The 21,804-nt window shown below is 42.4% G+C and overlaps 1 protein-coding gene across 1 annotated transcript in view; it reads right to left on the minus strand.

Annotated features, from left to right (window-relative positions):
• HDAC2 (histone deacetylase 2) overlaps positions 1-21,804 on the minus strand; it is a 169,529-nt gene that overhangs the window by 47,225 nt on the left and 100,500 nt on the right. The window contains exon 11 of the mRNA XM_069234546.1: positions 18,487-18,617. Coding sequence (XP_069090647.1) covers positions 18,487-18,617 — 131 coding nt within the window. The remainder of the gene's footprint in view (positions 1-18,486; positions 18,618-21,804) is intronic.

Genomic DNA, 21,804 nt, shown 5'->3' on the forward strand with positions numbered 1-21,804 from the left:
TGAAAACTGGGAAGTTTGGTATCAAACTTCTCAGCACAATAAATGCACACTGATGCCAGTGTACATTTTATTGTAAAATACACCACAGAGGGCACCTTAGAGGTGCCCCCTGAAACTTAACCAACTATCTGTGTAGGCTGACTGGTTCCAGCAGCCTGCCACACTAGAGACATGTTGCTGGCCCCATGGGGAGAGTGCCTTTGTCACTCTGAGGCCAGTAACAAAGCCTGCACTGGGTGGAGATGCTAACACCTCCCCCAGGCAGGAGCTGTGACACCTGGCGGTGAGCCTCAAAGGCTCACCCCTTTGTCACAGCCCAGCAGGGCACTCCAGCTTAGTGGAGTTGCCCGCCCCCTCCGGCCACGGCCCCCACTTTTGGCGGCAAGGCTGGAGGGAACAAAGAAAGCAACAAGGAGGAGTCACTGGCCAGTCAGGACAGCCCCTAAGGTGTCCTGAGCTGAAGTGACTCTAACTTTTAGAAATCCTCCATCTTGCAGATGGAGGATTCCCCCAATAGGGTTAGGATTGTGACCCCCTCCCCTTGGGAGGAGGCACAAAGAGGGTGTACCCACCCTCAGGGCTAGTAGCCATTGGCTACTAACCCCCCAGACCTAAACACGCCCTTAAATTTAGTATTTAAGGGCTACCCTGAACCCTAGAAAATTAGATTCCTGCAACTACAAGAAGAAGGACTGCCTAGCTGAAAAACCCCTGCAGAGGAAGACCAGAAGACGACAACTGCCTTGGCTCCAGAAACTCACCGGCCTGTCTCCTGCCTTCCAAAGATCCTGCTCCAGCGACGCCTTCCAAAGGGACCAGCGACCTCGACATCCTCTGAGGACTGCCCCTGCTTCGAAAAGACAAGAAACTCCCGAGGACAGCGGACCTGCTCCAAGAAAAGCTGCAACTTTGTTTCCAGCAGCTTTAAAGAACCCTGCAAGCTCCCCGCAAGAAGCGTGAGACTTGCAACACTGCACCCGGCGACCCCGACTCGGCTGGTGGAGATCCAACACCTCAGGAGGGACCCCAGGACTACTCTAAGACTGTGAGTATAAAAACCTGTCCCCCCTGAGCCCCCACAGCGCCGCCTGCAGAGGGAATCCCGAGGCTTCCCCTGACCGCGACTCTTTGAATCCAAAGTCCCGACGCCTGGGAGAGACCCTGCACCCGCAGCCCCCAGGACCTGAAGGACCGGACTTTCACTGGAGAAGTGACCCCCAGGAGTCCCTCTCCCTTGCCCAAGTGGAGGTTTCCCCGAGGAATCCCCCCTTGCCTGCCTGCAGCGCTGAAGAGATCCCGAGATCTCTCATAGACTAACATTGCGAACCCGACGCCTGTTTCTACACGGCACCCGGCCGCCCCCGCGCTGCTGAGGGTGAAATTTCTGTGTGGGCTTGTGTCCCCCCCGGTGCCCTACAAAAACCCCCTGGTCTGCCCTCCGAAGACGCGGGTACTTACCTGCAAGCAGACCGGAACCGGGGCACCCCCTTCTCTCCATTCTAGCCTGTGTGTTTTGGGCACCACTTTGGACTCTGCACCTGACCGGCCCTGAGCTGCTGGTGTGGTGACTTTGGGGTTGCTCTGAACCCCCAACGGTGGGCTACCTTGGACCAAGAACTAAGCCCTGTAAGTGCCTTACTTACCTGGTTAACCTAACAAATACTTACCTCCCCTAGGAACTGTGAAAATTGCACTGTGTCCACTTTTAAAACAGCTATTTGTGAATAACTTGAAAAGTATACATGCAATTTTGATGATTTGAAGTTCCTAAAGTACTTACCTGCAATACCTTTCGAATGAGATATTACATGTAGAATTTGAACCTGTGGTTCTTAAAATAAACTAAGAAAAGATATTTTTCTATATAAAAACCTATTGGCTGGATTTGTCTCTGAGTGTGGGTACCTCATTTATTGTCTATGTGTATGTACAACAAATGCTTAACACTACTCCTTGGATAAGCCTACTGCTCGACCACACTACCACAAAATAGAGCATTAGTATTATCTATTTTTACCACTATTTTACCTCTAAGGGGAACCCTTGGACTCTGTACATGCTATTCCTTACTTTGAAATAGCACATACAGAGCCAACTTCCTACAAGCATGACTATTCAACTTTCACAACAAGAAACAATATGTATAACTTTAAGCTCCTCAAAAAGAACAAACATTTTATCCCAGAGGTAGGCCTTAAAAGTGTGGTAGAATCCCTAGTGGTATCCAGAGTAGACGACGGCAATATGACTCTCACTGGCACATCAAAATCTCAGCTAGCCCCCATGAGGGTCACACTTACAGCAGCCAAGCTCATGAGAGGAGAAGGGCGATATGAACACATCACCACCATGGTCACCAAGCTTGAATGGGTCCAGATTAGAACCAAGATGCATGTTCAATATGGCCTCCATAATAAAAACAGCCCCCCCGAAATACCTGGCCACAAAAATAACACAATCAGGAAACAAAGATATCCTATGGAGCTCAGACATGATGCTCCTGGACCACCCCAATTCAAGAAAGAAAAGTCCTACACATGTTCCTTCACTTGTAATGTAACCAGAATATTGGAACTCCCTGTCCTTTGAGATACAGACAAACCAGTTGATAACAAACTTCTGGAAAAACGTCAAAACATTGCTATTCAAGACACCTCGGCCCATACGGGAAATGGACTCACCCTATTAACCCAAATCAAAATTCACGCACAACCCAACAGAAGATCTGGTTGAGACACAACCACAGAAGCAACGAGGGCAAACACCCTCAGAACCCCAAATTTCTGTCCAAAGCTTACAAACTACCTAACCAATCACTATGGAGATTGTCTGGTAACTACCACAGACTACTTCCCAATGACAACATGTATATATTGAACATGTACAAAACAGGATATGCTACTTTGCAGGCTTTGTAACCACTATTATACTTGTGGAAAATTGTTGTATGCTGTACAGCATGCCAATACCCCTGGATCATATATGCGCTCTATAAAACTCTCAAATAAATAATGACAGATGTTACAGCATGAGAATGGATTTCCCTAGGGCAGGGAACCAAGTGAAGTGTAAGGTTCTCAAGCAAGATATGGTCAAGAATGCCAGAAAGGATTTAACTGCTTGTGCTCTGCAGGAAACTATCAGCATCTCTGGGAACCGCCGCTCCTTGAGAGGTTAGTTATATCCTGTAGGTCCACCTAGCATACAGGTTGTACAGCATTGTATAGGTTACCCCATTACTCCTACATTTTATGTCGCAGAAAAGACGCAATGGTCAAGAAAAATTGCTCTAAATATCTAGGCGCAGCACTCCAATCTTTGAACTTCATCATCAGTCCAGTAGCCGGTTGCATAACTGATGAAATAAACTTTCCTGTTTCCCAGGTAGTTTTCACAGAGCATAGATGTATCCTGTAACATTCACGGAGCATTCGCCTGTTGCCAACTACCAGAAGCTAACATCTAACCACCCAAAGGTTTGGAGGGTGACTGGGAGCAAAGTAATTTGTTATGGTTTTACCAAATAGTCCTGTAAGATCAAGAGAAGATAAAAAAGAGACTCTTTCCCCTGCAGCAATACATTATTAACTGCAGGACCAGCCGAGCGCTTTCCCAAACAACTTCAACAAGCTTATTCCGAAACTGATTTGCATTTGACAGTCTGAAATCCACAGGATATTATCCTTCCAGTCTCTGATTGCAATTCACAAGTAAACAGTCCACAAGATCAATTAATCCAGCCAACACGTGTTTCGTCTTGGGAAGTTTTTATGTCCCTTACGACTTCTTCAGGGCTAGAAATCATAGAATAAAATACAATAACATAAGTTAAAGAACCAAAATGCTCAATCGTCAAATCTAGAGTAAATGTATATAACACCCAAGGGAAGTGCAATCTTAATAATGAATCACCAGAAATGAGTAAGCGAACCAGTGCAAGACGCACCCACAACCAAAAAATTAATTAATTTGAAAATAAATGAAAAATCATCAGTAAGTCACAAATAACCTGCAACCATACTATGTGAACGTGTAAAACCATCCTTATTAAAATTAGAGCCAAAGAGAAAAATATATCCATGCCACCCAAAGTACACATTAGTGTCAACACTCAAGAATTAAATTCACAGAAAATACCTTGTTGAACAATCACTATTCAAGATATACTCAATGAGATAAGTTACTTCAGTCCAGATATACTTGCAAAACTTGTGATTTGACAACGTAACATCCAAACCACTGTCAAGATAGAAAATTGATTCAAAATAGTTCAAAGTAAAAACGTTCTAGCTGAGTTTCTGTAGAGAATATATAACTCAATGTGTATTAATATATCCAAGCATGAAAGACAAATAAACCCTCCAAACGGAGATTCGACCGAATCAATACTATTTACAGTTGTCAAAAGACTATTTTAATTCACATAATATCCAAAAAAATAAATAATATCCTTGGAGATTCAGCAATTATATTGCCTTACACAGTAACCATTTACCGTAACTAGAAACCAAGTTCAGACAAAGAACTCACCCCGTTCGTCTATTTCTTTCAGTAATATGGTAAGCTGCGTCAACTAGCATAACTTAGGCTTAGAAGCCCTGAGATACTTTCTCCAGAAGAGATCAGCTAAATTATGGGATCATACTAAATGTTAATGGTTATGATTGATTTGATCACGAATAACAACTTTTTTATGTTCAACAATATGTGGTTTCGACAAAAAAAAGGTGTGGCAATGGGCTCCAAATTCTCTCCATCCTATGCAAACTTGTTCATGGGATGGTTTGAACACACCTGGATTTGGGGCCCGAATGCAGCAGCATGGCATACATTTATTTTATTTTGGGGTCGTTATATAGACGACTGCCTAATGATTTGGACAGGAGGTGAAGAGAAACTCAAGGAATTTTGAAGCTTCATAAACTCTAACAACATGAATATTAGATTTACTTTTCAATTTAGTGCTGTCAATATTGTATTTTTGGACGTGGAAATGTTTATCTCCCATGATAAAATACAAAGTAGACTATGTCGGAAGACAACTGCCTGTAATTCCATTTTGCATGCTAAAAGTGCTCACCCCAGACATCAGGTGGCATCAATTCCCTTTGGTGAATATATGAGGGCACGACGTAATTATAGCCTTGATGATGAATTTGTTTTACAAATGGATGATATGGAAAGGAGGTTTGGGGCACGTGGTTACTCTCGTAAAATATTAAAAAGAGCCCGACAGAGATCTAGGCATTTAAATAGGAATGACACTTTGAAACTTAAGAGTGCACAATGAAAGTAAGAAGGCCTCTAACGTAGTGAGGTTTATAACAGATTTCAATGATGCTTCACTAATCTTGAAAAGATATATGAAGAAACACTGGAATATATTAATGCAGGATGAATCATTAAAGGATCTAGTCACAGGAGGAGTGGTGACATCATTTCGCAAAGGCAGAACTCTAAGAAGTATTTTGAGTCCAAGTTTTACCACCATCTCCCCTAGTCAAACTTGGTTATCACAAAAAAGGGGCGGGCTTTTATAAATGTGGCTTCTGTGGGGTGTGCCGTTGGGCATGTCATAGGTTACAAGAATTTTCTCATGAAGGCAAGTCATTCATAATTCGTTCCACCATGAATTGTAATTCTAATTTTGTGGTATATATAATACGCTGCAGATGTACTAAAGTTTATGTTGGGAGCACCATACGACCACTTAAAATTAGAATAGGAGAACATGTACGGGCACTGAAAAATGTGGATATGAGATATCCTTTGGTGGCACATATGGTTTCTTGTGAGGCACAACCATTCCAGAAAAGTTTTTTATTTTTTTGGTCTTGAACATATCACCAGGGACTCGAGAGGGGGTAACAGAGAACTACGTCTTCGCAGACAAGAAGCAATGTGGATTATGAGGTTAAGAGCTGTGGAGGTAGGATTGAACTCTGATAGAGAACTAGAATTTTTTCTGGGTGATTAAATGTTGATTTAAGTCTTTAGTTATATCATGTTATACTCTATATCTTGTATGTGAACATTTTGTCTAAGTGCATATTGTATAATATGTGTTGTATTTTTGCTTCAATAAGTTGATAACCAAAATCCCCAAACGTCTTAATATTTTCTTAAGTACACATAAGTACTCATTCCTACTTTTAACTTACTCTCTCCTACTTAGGTTCCTCTATTTCATTTCATTTCAATTTATTTTATTTAACTTTTATTTGTTGAGTAGTAAAGTCAATATTCAGTTAATAATTGATATTCTCTCTTAATATTATTGTCAATAGTAATAATTTCTAAGACAGCACATACTATGAATTTGTTGACTTGGTTGTGATTTGAGCATTATTAGAGGTGTTGTCTTAATTCCGTGGGCTATTTGACGAAGTAGTTGTTTGCTTAGCCACAATAGATGTGGTAATATACATATTATTTACCCAGTTTAAGGCATAGTCTGCATGAACGCGTGTCGGTTGTATTATAAAATTTACCTTTTCTTTCCGAGCGCGTTGTGGTCCTTCTTCGATGTTTATTACCCGAGGAGGCACCCGGGAAACCCGGAAGTATATTTACTTCCGGGTTCGGAGACGCTAGACTAGCGCACTCGCTAAGCGTCCGTACCAGTTGACGCAGCTTACCATATTATTGAAAGAAATAGACGAACGGGGTGAGTTCTTTGTCTGAACTTGGTTTCTAGTTACGGTAAATGGTTACTGTGTAAGGCAATATAATTGCTGAATCTCCAAGGATATTATTTATTTTTTTGGATATTATGTGAATTAAAATAGTCTTTTGACAACTGTAAATAGTATTGATTCGGTCGAATCTCCGTTTGGAGGGTTTATTTGTCTTTCATGCTTGGATATATTAATACACATTGAGTTATATATTCTCTACAGAAACTCAGCTAGAACGTTTTTACTTTGAACTATTTTGAATCAATTTTCTATCTTGACAGTGGTTTGGATGTTACGTTGTCAAATCACAAGTTTTGCAAGTATATCTGGACTGAAGTAACTTATCTCATTGAGTATATCTTGAATAGTGATTGTTCAACAAGGTATTTTCTGTGAATTTAATTCTTGAGTGTTGACACTAATGTGTACTTTGGGTGGCATGGATATATTTTTCTCTTTGGCTCTAATTTTAATAAGGATGGTTTTACACGTTCACATAGTATGGTTGCAGGTTATTTGTGACTTACTGATGATTTTTCATTTATTTTCAAATTAATTAATTTTTTGGTTGTGGGTGCGTCTTGCACTGGTTCGCTTACTCATTTCTGGTGATTCATTATTAAGATTGCACTTCCCTTGGGTGTTATATACATTTACTCTAGATTTGACGATTGAGCATTTTGGTTCTTTAACTTATGTTATTGTATTTTATTCTAGGATTTCTAGCCCTGAAGAAGTCGTAAGGGACATAAAAACTTCCCAAGACGAAACACGTGTTGGCTGGATTAATTGATCTTGTGGACTGTTTACTTGTGAATTGCAATCAGAGACTGGAAGGATAATATCCTGTGGATTTCAGACTGTCAAATGCAAATCAGTTTCGGAATAAACTTTGAACTCATCGATCAATAAGTGGTTGACTCCTGGATCGAGGAATATTGTGTGCAACATGGACTTATGTACTTAATTAATTAATTTTTTATGTTAATTATTGCCTTAAAATTATTTTCTAGGCAACAATAAGGGGACCCTCGTTGTGTCAATTTCTTTGGTTTGAGGTTATTTTTTCCTCAGAGGGTAGGGTGTGTTCCCTCAAGAGGTTCCCCATGATTTACGTAGGGTAGATTGGTACCCTTAGCGCCACATTTCCTCAATTTACACCCTACTTTATCTCAACTTCAACAAGCTTACTAAAATCCCCAATACATTGGAAGACTGGTTCTGTCACCTAGGAATCCAAAATGTTGGTTCATAGTTGTGTAATTGCTGAGGTAAAGGAAAACCTGAAGACCAATATTTCTGCTGAATTCCTCACCAATCTATCCAACCAAAGAGCAGAAGGGTTTGAGGACAAGGCTTTTGCAGTCTTGAAGAGGAGGGTAGGAGGTCTGAATCAAATCCCTAAACATTTTCAGCGTAACTTGACATAAGAACTGTTCAGCTTTGTTACTACACAGTAATTAAATTATAATGTAGCACCCATGGGGGATCTATCCAATATTCAGAGCAGGATGAGGATTTAATACTCAGCCTCGTGCATATCTTATTTGACGATAAAACGGAAGGTGCTGAGCACCAAGGAAAGAGAAATCACAAGACATCCTGTGACTCAAAATGGGACAGAGTATCTTCTATCCATCTAGTGCAAAAATAGAAATCCTAAACTCTCCTTCATGAATAGTAGAATCTCAGACACCAGAGCAATGGTTGGCCATATGTCATATGCAGTGTCACTGATGATCGAAGACCAAAATCTGGTGCATAAATAGTCTAGGGAATATAACTCCAGAGGTCACTGGACATCACTAGAGGCAGCAAAGTTCTGGCCATAATGTAAAAAAAAAAACAAAAAAAACATTCCATTTGGAGAAGATGAGCAAATATTGCACTTAAGTTACAGCTTCGAAGCATGATGTTGGTCAGGCAATACCTACTTTTCACTGAGGGATACTTTAGTTTTCTAGATTCAGTGTTCCACCTGGGGTTATTTTCAAAATGGAAAATATGTGGGAAAAAGTCATTTGAAAACTATTGTAAGGACACATGTAAATATACTATACACAATTCCTGTTGGAGAATTCAATAATGCTTCCACGATAATAAGATTTTAGTCAACCATCAAGTTACTTTCCCTGCTAAGATTTTAATGTTTCAAGACATAAAAAATTCTCGACTTGACACTGGTGAATGTTTAGTGGGCAGGAAATCTTTGTGCACAGTTTAGATGTCAGCTAGCCAAGGTTGTAAATTAAGGTAGGGCCAAATGGCAACTTTGGCTGGTATCTCTATATGTGATTCTCTCTTTACAACAGGGTATAGCAAGCAGTGTTAAGGCTCTTGGAAGGCAGTACACTTCACTTACCTTCCTTCCTTCCTTCCTTTCAGGTGAAAGTACAGGGTTAGCAGGGGCTTAGGGTGCTGAATATGGTTTGGAAATATGACTAATTAAAGAAGTGTAATTATACCTCACTAAGTTAAATGACTTATTGCGTAATTACTTTAAATCATTGCAGAGTTACAAGCGGAGACGTTAAAAAGAGAGAGAGAAAAAAAAAAAAAAAAAAAACACTGTAAAACAATTAATACATTCTTGCTTTCTTTGCGGTTATTAGTCGAGTTAAGCCCTGTTCACGTGTTAATCGTCTTGCGATGCATAGTATTACACACTGAGTTATAGACTATTAAATTAGACATTTCTCAAAGTGATCTAGGTGAAAAACATCAAAAAGTGTTTTTTGTGTTTTTTTTTGTTAAAACTGATAAAGTATAAATAGTTTGGTCTACAGTTGGAGTATGCAGAGTGCTGTTGGTGTGGAGACTGTGGTCATTACTCATAGCCTGGGGCTGCCAGTGTTCATTTCCTATGCCAGTTGAGGGTTTGTTTTCTCATCTTGATTTTTTGAGGCATGTTTTAGGGAAAGTTCTTTTTTAAACTAAATTTTGCAAAACAGGCCATGTGTTGTGGAGTCAATCCTTTCAGACTAAACAGGATAGCCTGCCGGCATGTTCTGATACCATTGGTGTTGAAAATGTTTTTCAGATACAGCTTTCTCCAGGGTAGTAGAGCGGGGTAAATACAAAGGATGTGTATGAAGTCTTCCCGGTGGTGTGCACAGAGTCTGCATCGTCTGTTTGTGGTCGAAGCCATTTTGGTTCATCCTCCAATGCCGGCAGTTGTCCAAGTCTGGCAAGTAGCACCTTTATTTTTTGTGACGTTTTTAATATTTCAGCCATTAAGGTTGTGACGCTGGAGCCTTATTTGTGTTCATTGTCATCCAAGAGTGAGATCGATGTCTGAACTTGTCTTTGTCCTTGCTCCAGGAGAGCAGCTTGATTTATTTGTTTGTTTAGAAGTTGCTTCAACTTTTTATGGGGTAAAGACTTTTGCTATAACTCTTCTGCCTGCAGATGCTTTATGGCGAAAGCGATTCTCTTTAGCCATGGATTTGGGGCTTTCACCTGGTTTGAGTTGATTTCCTCCGAGATCAGTGCTTTTAGTGTGTTTGGTTGGGCCAGTCTTAGCATGGAAGCGTATTTGAGTAATGCCCCTTCTTGCACTAATCTTGTAATACGAATTCGAACCTAATCTGCGCTGGCGAGGAGCTGTGTGGAAGACTGAAGAGAAGGCGAAAGACCTTGCTTTGTGAAATGTTCATGAGGTCATTCATTTTGCTTGGATGTGTTTCAGAACCGTATGTTAGGGCTGGCATGAATTTAACTTTTATCACTGTAAGAAGTTGACACCAGATTGGGGTTTGTAGTTTTGAGGTTAGGGCTAGGGCTGATGTAAGTAGAGATGCCAGCCTTGCTTAGGTGCAGGTAATGCGACCAGCGCTCCTGTAGCCAGACGCCAAGGTATTTGTAGCTTCTGCTTCTTTCCACAGATTGATTTCCACAGAACCATTTATTTTTCTTAATTATCCGTTTGCCAAAGATGATTACCTTGGTTTTCTCTGTATTTACCACCAGCTCATTGGTCGTCCAATATTGATTGAAGGTGTTTTAGCACTTTTTGGAGTCCTGTACCTGTGAGATTTAGTAAGGCGATGTCATCTGCTTTTAGTAATGCTGTTAGGGGACGGTTACCTAGTTTGGGGGGTGGGGGAAGAATGGGAGCTGGTGGTGTTTAGCTGTGTGCACAGATCTGCCAGGTAAAGGTTGAAAAGCATTGGGGCCAGAACACAGCCCTGCTTAACACCTCTGTCTATCTGGATTCTGGCCGTCACTCTTCCGTTATTTCTAACTTTCACTCTTGCCCAATTTTCAGAGTACAGAAGATGTATTCCTTTTAGCAGCTCTGGCGGGATTTTAAGGCTTGCTAGTTTCCCCCACAGCTTGTTCCTGTCCACTGAATCAAAGGTTTTGGACAAGTCCACGAAGCAGGTGTAGGGGGCCATCTTTTTGTTTGTATATTTTTCAGCGAGCATGGCTAGCATTATCAGGTTGTCAGAAGTGCTTGCCGATGGCCGGAAGCAGGTTTGATTCAGGGGTGTTAGATTGAATTTGCTGGCCCAGTCTTAGAGTTCCTCGAGCAGGAGGCCCGCAAATATTTTTGCATCAATGTCAAGCAGTGATATTAGTCAATAGCTATCTGGGTTCTCGTAGGGACCCTTCTTGTATATTGGGTAGAATATTGCCCCTATCCAGGAATCCGGAATTTTGTTTACCATGCTGCTGACATCAAAAAGGCTGCAGAACATGCCAGTCCAAAGGGCAGGGTTGTGTTTTAGTATTCCTGCCGGGAGACCAATTGGCCGGGAGCCCCCACTCTGTCTGCAGCGTCATAGTTGTTCCTCGACGTTTGCATTTTTAATGATTATGGCTTTGCCTTGCTGCTTGCGGTGGGAGAGGGCTCCTCTGTCTTGGGGTTGCCGTAGAGGTTGGAGATGTATTCAATCCACTTTCTCTCTGGAACTGCGTTACATTGGATCCCGGTTGTCCTGCACTCCAGCTGATTGACCACAGACCACAGTGACCAGCTGTTCTTTTGTTTAGTGGCTCCACAATTCGGATCCATTCCTGATCTATGCGAGCCTGCTTTGCTTCCCATATTGCCTTCCTGTATTCCTTTCTTAGTTCATGAAAGGTACTCCGGTAGCTGTTACCTGGTCGTTGATTCTTTAGGAGTCTGGCGATTTTGTAATTTTTTTTCTTTGTTGCCCTAATGTCTGCGTAAACCAACCATTTCTGCTCAGTAGTGGGCCGGGCCTTGGATGGTTGATTAGGCTCCAGCTGGTTCCTTAATGATGTTAATGTGACCTCTCGTTTTGAAATTATGTCCACCTGTTCTGTTGGGTCCGACAAAGTTGTCTTTCCATACTTCGTATTTCTCCATGCACTTGTTGGACCATCTTATGCGATGAATATGGCTTCCTGGGTCTTGTTCGCCTATCCTCCATAGTGGAGCAGCAAGCACGTTGTTGTTCGCTATTTTCATTGTTTGTGGGTGGTGGCCACTTTCACATCTCACCTCTATGTTGAAATTTTGGAAGTACCTGAAGATGTCAGTTGACACAAAAGTGTAGTCTAGGGTGGAAGCGGACTTCTTGGCTGTGTGGCTCGGGTTCATTGGGGTGCCTTTAAGGAATCTGCCATTTAGGGCCCTTAGTCCTAGTGCCTCCAGAAGTCTGACTAGGGGGTGATGAAATTTGTCCTTAAAATGAGATTCTTGTGGTGGAATCCCCAGAAGCTGGTCCAGGGTGCCTTCCCGGGAGCTTCTTTGCCATGGTTGGCCATGTTAAAGTTAAAATCGCCTGTGATGATCTAGGGGGAGTTTCCAAATGCCGTTTTTAGAGATAGCAACTCTTTTTCAGTTGTGTCTAGCAGGTGCTGATTATGCGTCATGTTAGGGTTGATGTAAATATTTATTATTATGATGGTCATGGGTATTTGTTCCAGCCTCCAGTTTTCAATAATAATAGCTAACATGTGGGCTGACTTCAGGTCTACGATCTTGGCGTTGAAAGATTTGCATGTGGTTATGTAGATAGAGAGGCCACCTTTTGGGTGCCCTTTGGATTTAGGCCTAGCTGCCGGGCTTTGGAATTCTTCGGTTGTGTGCTTGACGCATTTGGAATGGACAAGTCCGGCATAGATTCTTGTGCCGTTTAACTTGGGGGAGCGGTTTCCCAGGAAGTGCTCAGTGTAATGGCACTGTCACTGAAGGATCTCATGTTTGGCTGTGGTCTTGCGAATGTTCCGCCTGGGGAGGGTTTGCAGCAGATGTTTTTGCCCAGAGGTGTGAAATACTTGTTGATTCCTTGGCCCCTGGTGCTTCGGCTTCCCCCATGTGCCTGCTTTTGTTCTCCAGGGGTGCACACCTTTGGCACCTCAAACACATTGACCTTCTGGGGGTCTGTCTCTATTGTGTCTTGATGCCTCCTGACATGCTTAATCTCTCCCCGACCCTGTTTGTTGGGCGCTGCTTTCTCTTTTTTCATTAGGTTTTGGATCCTGTCGTGGGCACTCAGGAGGAGGGAGCTGCGTGTTCTCATAGTCACTTGCTGTTCCCACCAATTCTAGGAATCTGTTTGTTGTGGCTGACAATGTCGCTGCTGATTGGGGCAATAGTATTTAGCGGTGTGGCAGTGCACGTACCTCGATTCCTTGATCCTCTGGTTGCTGGGCTGCTAATGGGGCCATCTGAGCCCTTCCTGGATCCTGCTGATTCCTGCTGGTTGCCCTGCTGTGGTCCTGCCATAGTGCTTCCGTAGTCCTGTATGTTCCTAGATGGTACTGGTGGAGGCCTGGTGGGGCCGGTTGTCTCCTGTTTGTCCTGGTCCTGACCTTGCTCTGTGGCCTGAGGCTGGGGTGCCTTGCATGGTATTCTCAAGAGTGCGGCTGGTGAGCAGGTCTCACCGGACTCCCCACAAGCCGCACCCAGACCTGGCTGGGCCGCTTCCGTGGAGGACCAGGGCTCTCTCTTGGCAGCAGCCACCTAAGGCTGTCGCACCCGCGCTGTGTTCACCCTACTTTCCCGCTTTGTCTGCTTCACTCGCCTACCCCTCTCTCTTTCTCCTCCTGCTGTGCACTGCTCCACAACGAGGGAAGGGAGGCTGGGGGAGCCCTCCGTGGGCTTGTCGTGTCGTTTGGTCCGCTTGTCGGACCGCAGCATCCTGCGCACCCTGCTCCGCTTCCTCGGAGCGCTCAGCCGTGCCGGTGGGGCCTTGCAGGAGTTAGCACCCCTCTCCAGCCGCCCCGCAGATGGCATCCGTGCAGGTGTGGGTGATGAGGCAGCTGAAGGGCAGGAGAGGGTATCGCAGCCGAGAACGTGCGGTGCAGGAGACGGCAGCTGGTGCTGTCACTGCCTGCGATCACCCGGAAGCACTGCGTCCGTCCGTCGACAGGAGCCAGAAACAACGTCAAGCACCACTGCAGTGCTATACCTCACTAATATAAGAAAGGGCCTGCAAATATGTAGGTGCTCTATGGGGAGTGGGCCTCAAGTAACCTGTTGGGGAAACAACACCACATGCACCATTCATGTTTCTGCATATGGAACATCTAAGCAAAATGCATAAACTCTATTTCTCTGAAAGCGGAAATAATAATTAAGCAAGAATCATCAATATGGAATGCAACTATATACAAAAATCTATCAATGAACATGAAATGGTTTATTTCAGAGGAGGACATTCCTAGCACCCTGCTGAACACGTGCCAAACAAACTGATGTACAAGTTATATTCTGGCCAAGAATATATTTTCGGTTCAACACCAACTTGCACACAAAATTTTGTCTATGATTCTGGCAATAATCCTGACAAATGCCAGTGATATAAGAACAACACTGCTGTCTGTGCATGTGTAGGGACTTGAGTTGAGTTGGCATCCAGGGCTGCAAATCAGATGTGATGGCACAGGGCACCTGATGAATATGTAAGTGTACTGGTAGTTGAAAATTCAGTGGTTCGAGTTCAGTCTTTAAGGAAGTACATTTAATTAGGAAACAGAGAGGACCAAACCAAGAGAAATCTTCGCAGGGGGTCCATCCACAGAAATGCAGTTGCAACATGGGAGAGCCACTAAGTAGGCCCCTTGTGGGTCTTGCATGTTCTGATGAAGAACTCTCACATTCTCCTCTCAAGCCAGCAAGTAGCCAAAGTGTGAGCTATCCCTTCTCTAAGGATGATTGCAGCATGTGTTGAATCAGATTGTGTACGAGACCTGCGATCCACCCATAGGGTGCAAAAGCTTCTAACATTTCAGAATCTTATCAGATCTCCACAGAAAAAAAAACTTTTGGTTCAGCATCACTTCAAGGTCAATGAGCTGCAGGAAACCAGTTCCTGTTTTACTACCCATGCCCAGCCACTTCTAGCAGCCTACTTGTCTATCATGCTCCATGAAGCTAAGGGCTCAATTAGTAACTTAGGCCATCTATGGTGGGAACAAACTGCTGTTTTGAAACATGTCTGACTTCCAAATTGAATTGCATGGCCTATTCTGGAGGCAACCACACACCTCACAGCCCTGTCAATACTGAACAATCCACAGATCTGATGTACTAGGCCAGTAGTGCAACAGCCCTAGGACCATCTGGTAATGGTAAGTAGACATTAAAATACTGTCTCAGCTCTATCTACTGGGGTACACCCTTACATTTTCTTCTTTGGCAAACAAGATTTCTTTATTACAATGATTATGACCTGATCATGATGTTCAGCAATGCTACTATTATCAACTTCAATGGTAATCTATCAAAGGGAAATGATCCAATTTAATTTTGCATCATGCTTACCAACTTAATCACTTTCTTATTTTAAAGTATTACACATACATCTCATGCACTGGAGAAGAATGTTATCTTGCATAAATCTGATACTGTTTTTCAAGTGCTAAGGGTTGTGCCTCTGCTACCCCCACTAAAGAGAAAGGGACACCTCAATAATGTGTCTGAGTACTGGAACAAGATTGTATAGGCCAGTTGCAACTAAAGATGTTAAAGGACTGTTCAAATGAGTAAGCAGGCATGTTCATTTGATCAACAATGGCAAAAATCCACAAATGAGCACATTTCTACAGGTGTTAATGCTGGAAAATTATGATGCCATTTATTAATCTCTTTGAATTTAATGTTTGACATTGCAGTTTGAACTGCCGGAATCTACCCTTCAATATGCACAGTTCTGCCATATCGCTCTTTCTCAAGCCACACTTGGAACAGCTCTGTTCAGATATGGCTAGGTGATTACACTGCCTTTACCTCTATTATACCCAAGTGGTTTGAATGGTTTAACAAACCCAAGCACATCAGTGAGTTCTCAACTTGTGGAGGCGAGTCGTTCACCTCGGTTTATGCTGGGATGTGGGCTGCAGAAGGAAGGTGCGGGATAAGTCAGGAAGAAAATTGCCATATTAGCAGTATAAAACACTTAGATGAATAACCCCACCATTCTAAAGTTGAACATAATTGAGTAGGTGCTTGTGCCCGAGGGAGGTGAACTGTAAGGTAAACAGCTAGGCTGCCAAGCCTTAAAATACATTTATGTGAGGCAGAAATAGACTCCAGTTTTCCATTCTCGACAACCGGGCTACTTCGATACAAGTCTCCATAAGTGTACCATGGAGCTGTCATGCCCCATTGCCACTGTAGTGTCTCCTTTTAAAAGTTCAGCCATCACATACTGCTAGAGGTGGAGAATATTACATTGTGAGTCAAATGGCTCACACAAGCATGCATGATTTGCAGAATATTGAAGCGCATATGGCAATGCCAGTAAAAGCTATATGTTATAGCATGTTAGGTTAATGTCACTTGTAAAGTGTGCTAACACCTTTTGGATGGCATCTAGGGGTGGTAAGGGAAGTAGTCAAATACCCGCCTAATGGCACCATAAGCTAGTCACTGTGGGAAATGGCAAGTCCAGTTATCATATGAAGAGACTAAAGTTAAAGTGGAATTCAACCCCAGAGACATAGTGCTACACCTGATTAATATATTTTTGCCGGCAAATGTATGGAGGCAAGCTGGACTTTACTATATAGGCATTAGTGGCTGCAAGAGTCTTATCAAAGCATCCTGGGTTCACAGACATCAGGAAGAAGATTATTTCGAATGAGACATAGCATATAATGTGTTGTACCATTATTATGATGCTGGTGACGATCTCATCAGAAACACACAGAAGCTGTGTTTACTAGAGTAATCAAGATACGAGAGAACAAGATTGATTATCAGAGACTCACTGAATCAGGATCAGGTATAGAACATTCTGTCCTAATGTCATTAGCTGGAAAAAACCTGCCTTCAATGCCAACATTTTCAGCAGTAGTGGAAGACTATAAGTTACTTTACAATATTTTCTTATATTGACTAGAGGTAGTTTACTCAGAGAAACATCCTTATCCCAGAGGTCCATGGTGCTGGGGTGGCACTTATGAACAGAACTTTAATTGTACTTAAAGGAAGAATACGATTACTTTATTACAATTTTCTCCAGAGGTTTTCCTAATGTGATATTACCCAAATCTCTGCTCTGAGACTTTAGGAGTGTACCACAGAAGGCTTTTTCAAGTTTGTGGAATCAACGCAAGAGATTCATTAAAGCTTCCAAAAGATAGGCAACCGACAGCTGAGACAGACACTGTGAGCCTCTCTGAGTTCGACAGATGGTTTTGCCCGTCCTTTGAACTTCCAACGGGGAGGTTGCCGCCACTGTGAAACCTCCCCACGGGGCCCATCACAAGTTTCCTGCTAAGTCAGCAGGCGGAAACCTGAGTTTTCACCCTCCGGCCTAGAGGGAAACACCCTACAGCATTGTCTCCAGGCTCGTAATCGAGCCAGCTGCAATGCTGTAGGATGGAGGGTGCACCAGCACCCTCGCAATGTTTACTATTTGCTTTGCAGACAGTGAACATTGTGACAGTGCTGGCCAGGGTGGTCCCCTGCACTGCCCAAGCCAAGTGCATGGGTAGGGCAGGGGCTACCCTGGAGCCCCCTGCACCCGTTTTCCACAATGAAATTGCTGGCGGAGAACGAAGTCTGAATCCCCAGGGCAGCGTGGCTTGCAGTACTGCCCTGGCAGATTAGGACCACCAGGACAACTAATCCTGGCGGTCTGACCACGCCAAAACCACTGTGGTCATAATATGGCGCTCAGAACGCCATCGCAAGAGAATACCAGACTTGTAATAATCACCTAAATCTCTTAACATTGTTGGTAGCCAAACATTAGGTCAAGATTCTGAGAATTTACCTAATTTAACCAGTAAGTAAAGATGCAAGAAGGTCAACACGGTGAAAATGGGGCAAAAAGACACTTAAGAATTGAAGATGCCCGGTCTCCCAGATCATAGAGAGCCAGAGATTCTTTAGGAGTCCAATATGAGACCAAAGTTCTGAAGGATAAGAACTTTTATAAGAATTACAAGCAGATTATTGTGCAAGTTTAGTGGTGACATGGTAGCAGTCTGAGCCCTGAAAGTAATCTCCCATCCCATTTCTTTTTGGTGGTGCAGCAGTGGTTTAGAAATGGTTTGATTGCAGTTTTGCTTTGTTTCAACTGAATCCATGCTTTCATATGTTCGATGCTTTTACTACTTGGTTATAGATGGTCTACTCTTTATGCACAAATTAGCAGTTTGATTGGTTGTTGACTGCTAATTGACACATAATTCATTTTACCATCTTTTTATTACAGAATGCCGAGTACTCTTCCAAAAAGCCAGAAAGCCCAATGAAGCCTTTGCCTTTAAACATCCAAACGCCAGCTTTGAGACTCTTAATCATAGGGCAAACTGGCAAGTTTTATAAACTGACAAGTATAAGCCATCAATTTCATTTACTTGGTCAACGTTTTGATCTTACTAGAAATTCGTTTGTCTGGATCTGCCGCCTCTTCGTCGCCACTGTCTTCCTGAATGGCATCCTCTGGAATCGCTTGCATCTGGACACCAGGGGCATGTGGTAGCATGCGCAAGTTCTCAAATAAACGTTGTCTACAAAAAAGAAAGGAAAAGACCTCACAGCATATGTAAAACATCGTCAATCAGATCTAAAAAAGTAATACATTTAACTGCAATAATTTTTAGGCTTCAGCAGCTTATGAGAATGCTTATTCTGCAAGCTAACTGTTTCATACTGAGCACAAAGCTGGAAGAGTAAAATGTATTTATTGGTAGCAATGTTTTCCCCAACTGGTCACCTCCATAGATGAAACAATTCTGTGAGCAATGTTACCATAGAATATTGCATTGCTGAAAAACGTATAGAGTTAAAATGATCAGCAACTTTAGGAAAAATAAAAGTCTTATTTCTTTCTGTAAAATAATACAATTGTGGCATTATATGTATAGGGAGTGGTGCATGTGCTGCCACCAAACCACACCACCTTCCCCGAGTAAGCAATGCATATCTGGACTTTTATTTTTTTACACATCAATTGGTCAACCCTGCCACATATTTTGGACCTTTCTGCCACATAATTCCAGTGGCCCTGCACATAACTGAGGGGCCAGTAGGCCTTCTGGTATATTTTTTTTAACAAGGCCCTTAAAACACAAACTACTTTCAAGTGCAAAACAAATTTACTTGGTAGTTGGTACAGGCGACATTGCCCGCGGGGCAATTGTACTCCAAGAATGCGTGCTTAATGGATCACCGTCCCTTTACTACTATCTGGGGAGTTGAACAAAATGCCCATTATTTTTCACACACTTGAGGCGAGCCAACTCACATTATATTAATAATCCTCAGTCAGTCTTGAACTGAAATATAAGTTATAAAATACTGACCACTGTACAGCATAATCAACTGTAAGTTCTCCTCGAGGTTAGTTTTATAAATACAGACGCACACACAGCTCAAGTTTCGCAGACTCAATCGTGTAGTTCATCTAGTCAGGTTTCTGCTTTGTATTCGCAGCTTATATCAGGGTCTACAAATAAATCTACAAGCCCCAGAATGCAAAGATGAAACAAACTAAAAATGAGCGAATCACACTTCGAACTAGGGAGTTGGACAACTACTATATGAATACTACTCCAAGAGATAGTTTCCAGCTTGTATCACGCTATAAAATTAAAACTACGAGCCCTAGAATAAATATGTATGCTGCAAACAAAGTGTACTAAGTAGATCAGAGTGCATAAATGTAACAATGTCCAAATAACTCTGGAGATTAACATTCTTTCTGAAGAGAGAACATAATTTTGTCTCATTAACCTTGGAGTCATCATAAGGTAGCACACAGGGTTAATATGCCTGCTGCAAAAAAATGTCCTAAGCAGATCAGAGTGCACACAATGTAAAAACGATACCCCCGATCGAGTTAGTGTTCTGAGAACCATGGCAGCCAGAAGAATGTACTTTTGTCTAGTGGAAGCTTGGAGTTATCATAAGGTAGTGCACAGCGTTAATGTGTCTGCTGCAAAGAACGTGCACTAAGCAGATCAGAGTGCATATAAGGTAAAAACAATAAAACTGATCGAGTTCGCACTCTGAGCGCAATGGCAGCCACGAACCGCAGCCAAAAAATAAAGTAATTCCCCACACTGAAGTATATCGACAATCGTGCAATGATCACTGTAACAGGGACGGTGTCCAAGGCGGTAACCAAATTGCACCAAGGCAGAACAAACGTGAGCATTTACCAATTACATCAACTGATTTTTGAAATGCAAGCCCACGAACAAATGAATGTGGTGGGTGTGGATAAAAGCCTGCAATACTTAAAACAGGTCAAAGCCCTTGCGCGTTGAACCTAAAAATGCCCCTCTTGCACGAAGAGAAAACTATCAGGGTCCCTAGTTTTTTGTTTTTCAAAAACGAACTCCTGCTATGAGAGTTGAAAAACAAAAAGGTTTTCCAACAGCTTCATGAAATAGGAAGAACTTTATCACTGTGCTCCGTTTCTACAGTTATTATAGATTACCTAATGGCCAAAAACACTGCTCTGATCATGTCCTATTCACATATCTGTAACAAAACAAATTAGATTAACTACATTGTGATAACTACAAGCCTTGGAGTATATAAATCTTCTGTATCGTTCACATCGATATGAGAGATTGCTAGTGATATATTTAAACAAAAATCTATGACCATTTGTGTCTTAAGAATTCCCACATGTGACAAAATACCTAATCTGGAGATTTACAGCTATGAATGTTTTATTCATGTTTCCTTCGGATTGAAAAGAACAATAAAGAAATACAAATCAGATTATTTCAAGACCTCTGGCAAATAATATTTCTTTGATGGATTTATGATGGATTAACAAGCATTGAACATGTCTGAGTTTTGCTGAGCGCACAAAACCTGTTCAACAGCCCACTTCTAGATTGTGATACTGGATCATTTAACAACCATTTAGTGAAGAGCTTGTCAGAAATCCCTTAGTACCAGAAAACTAATTCTAATCAAGGACTGCATTATAGCCATGAACAATATCGCTAAGCACAGCTTGTTATGCCTCAGGTTACCTTTACATCTTGTTAGTTGCTGCAATTCTCCTCAGTGCAGAAAACGTTCAAACTATGGCTGAAAGGAAGATGCTGTTCAGTATTGAAGGCATGGGTGTGTGAATTTTCGCCGCAGACCACTTGCAATTTCTGGGCTCGAACGTAACAAAGACTAAGTGTCACAGCAGCACTTAAAATTTTAAAGCAAAAAGTGTATTAGAATTAACACTTGTAAGCAACCTCCTCTGTCTGAAAGATTCCCTAAAGGGCCGCCCTCTATCTGCAAGAATGAAGAGAATAAGTGAGGACATGCTGAGACAACACACCAGGAAGGAATATGTTACTTACCTTGTAAGCATTTGGTAGTGACATGCTGTGCCGTAGATTCATATGCTGTGTATACTACTGCCATCTGGTGTCTGGTCTAGATGCGCGCATGTCATTTTCCTTTGAAGAAGTCTTTTAAGTCACACAGCAGAGAGGCTCCTTTTCTTGATGACAATATACACGGGCATCGACTCCACTGTTAGATTGTTTTCCTGTTCAGCGGGTGAAGATGGAGTGTTAAACGAAGGGATAAGTAAAGAGATGTCCATGCATAAGAGGAAAAAGATAGTAGGATAAACTGCAACAGCCACAGGTGTCCAGGGAGGCGAGAGGGAGCATGTGACTCTACAGCACTACATGCCACAAACAGATGCTTACAGGGTAAGTAAACAATTTC

The sequence above is a fragment of the Pleurodeles waltl genome, chromosome 5 (genome assembly GCF_031143425.1).
Source record: "Pleurodeles waltl isolate 20211129_DDA chromosome 5, aPleWal1.hap1.20221129, whole genome shotgun sequence".
Taxonomy (NCBI): Eukaryota; Metazoa; Chordata; class Amphibia; order Caudata; family Salamandridae; genus Pleurodeles; species Pleurodeles waltl.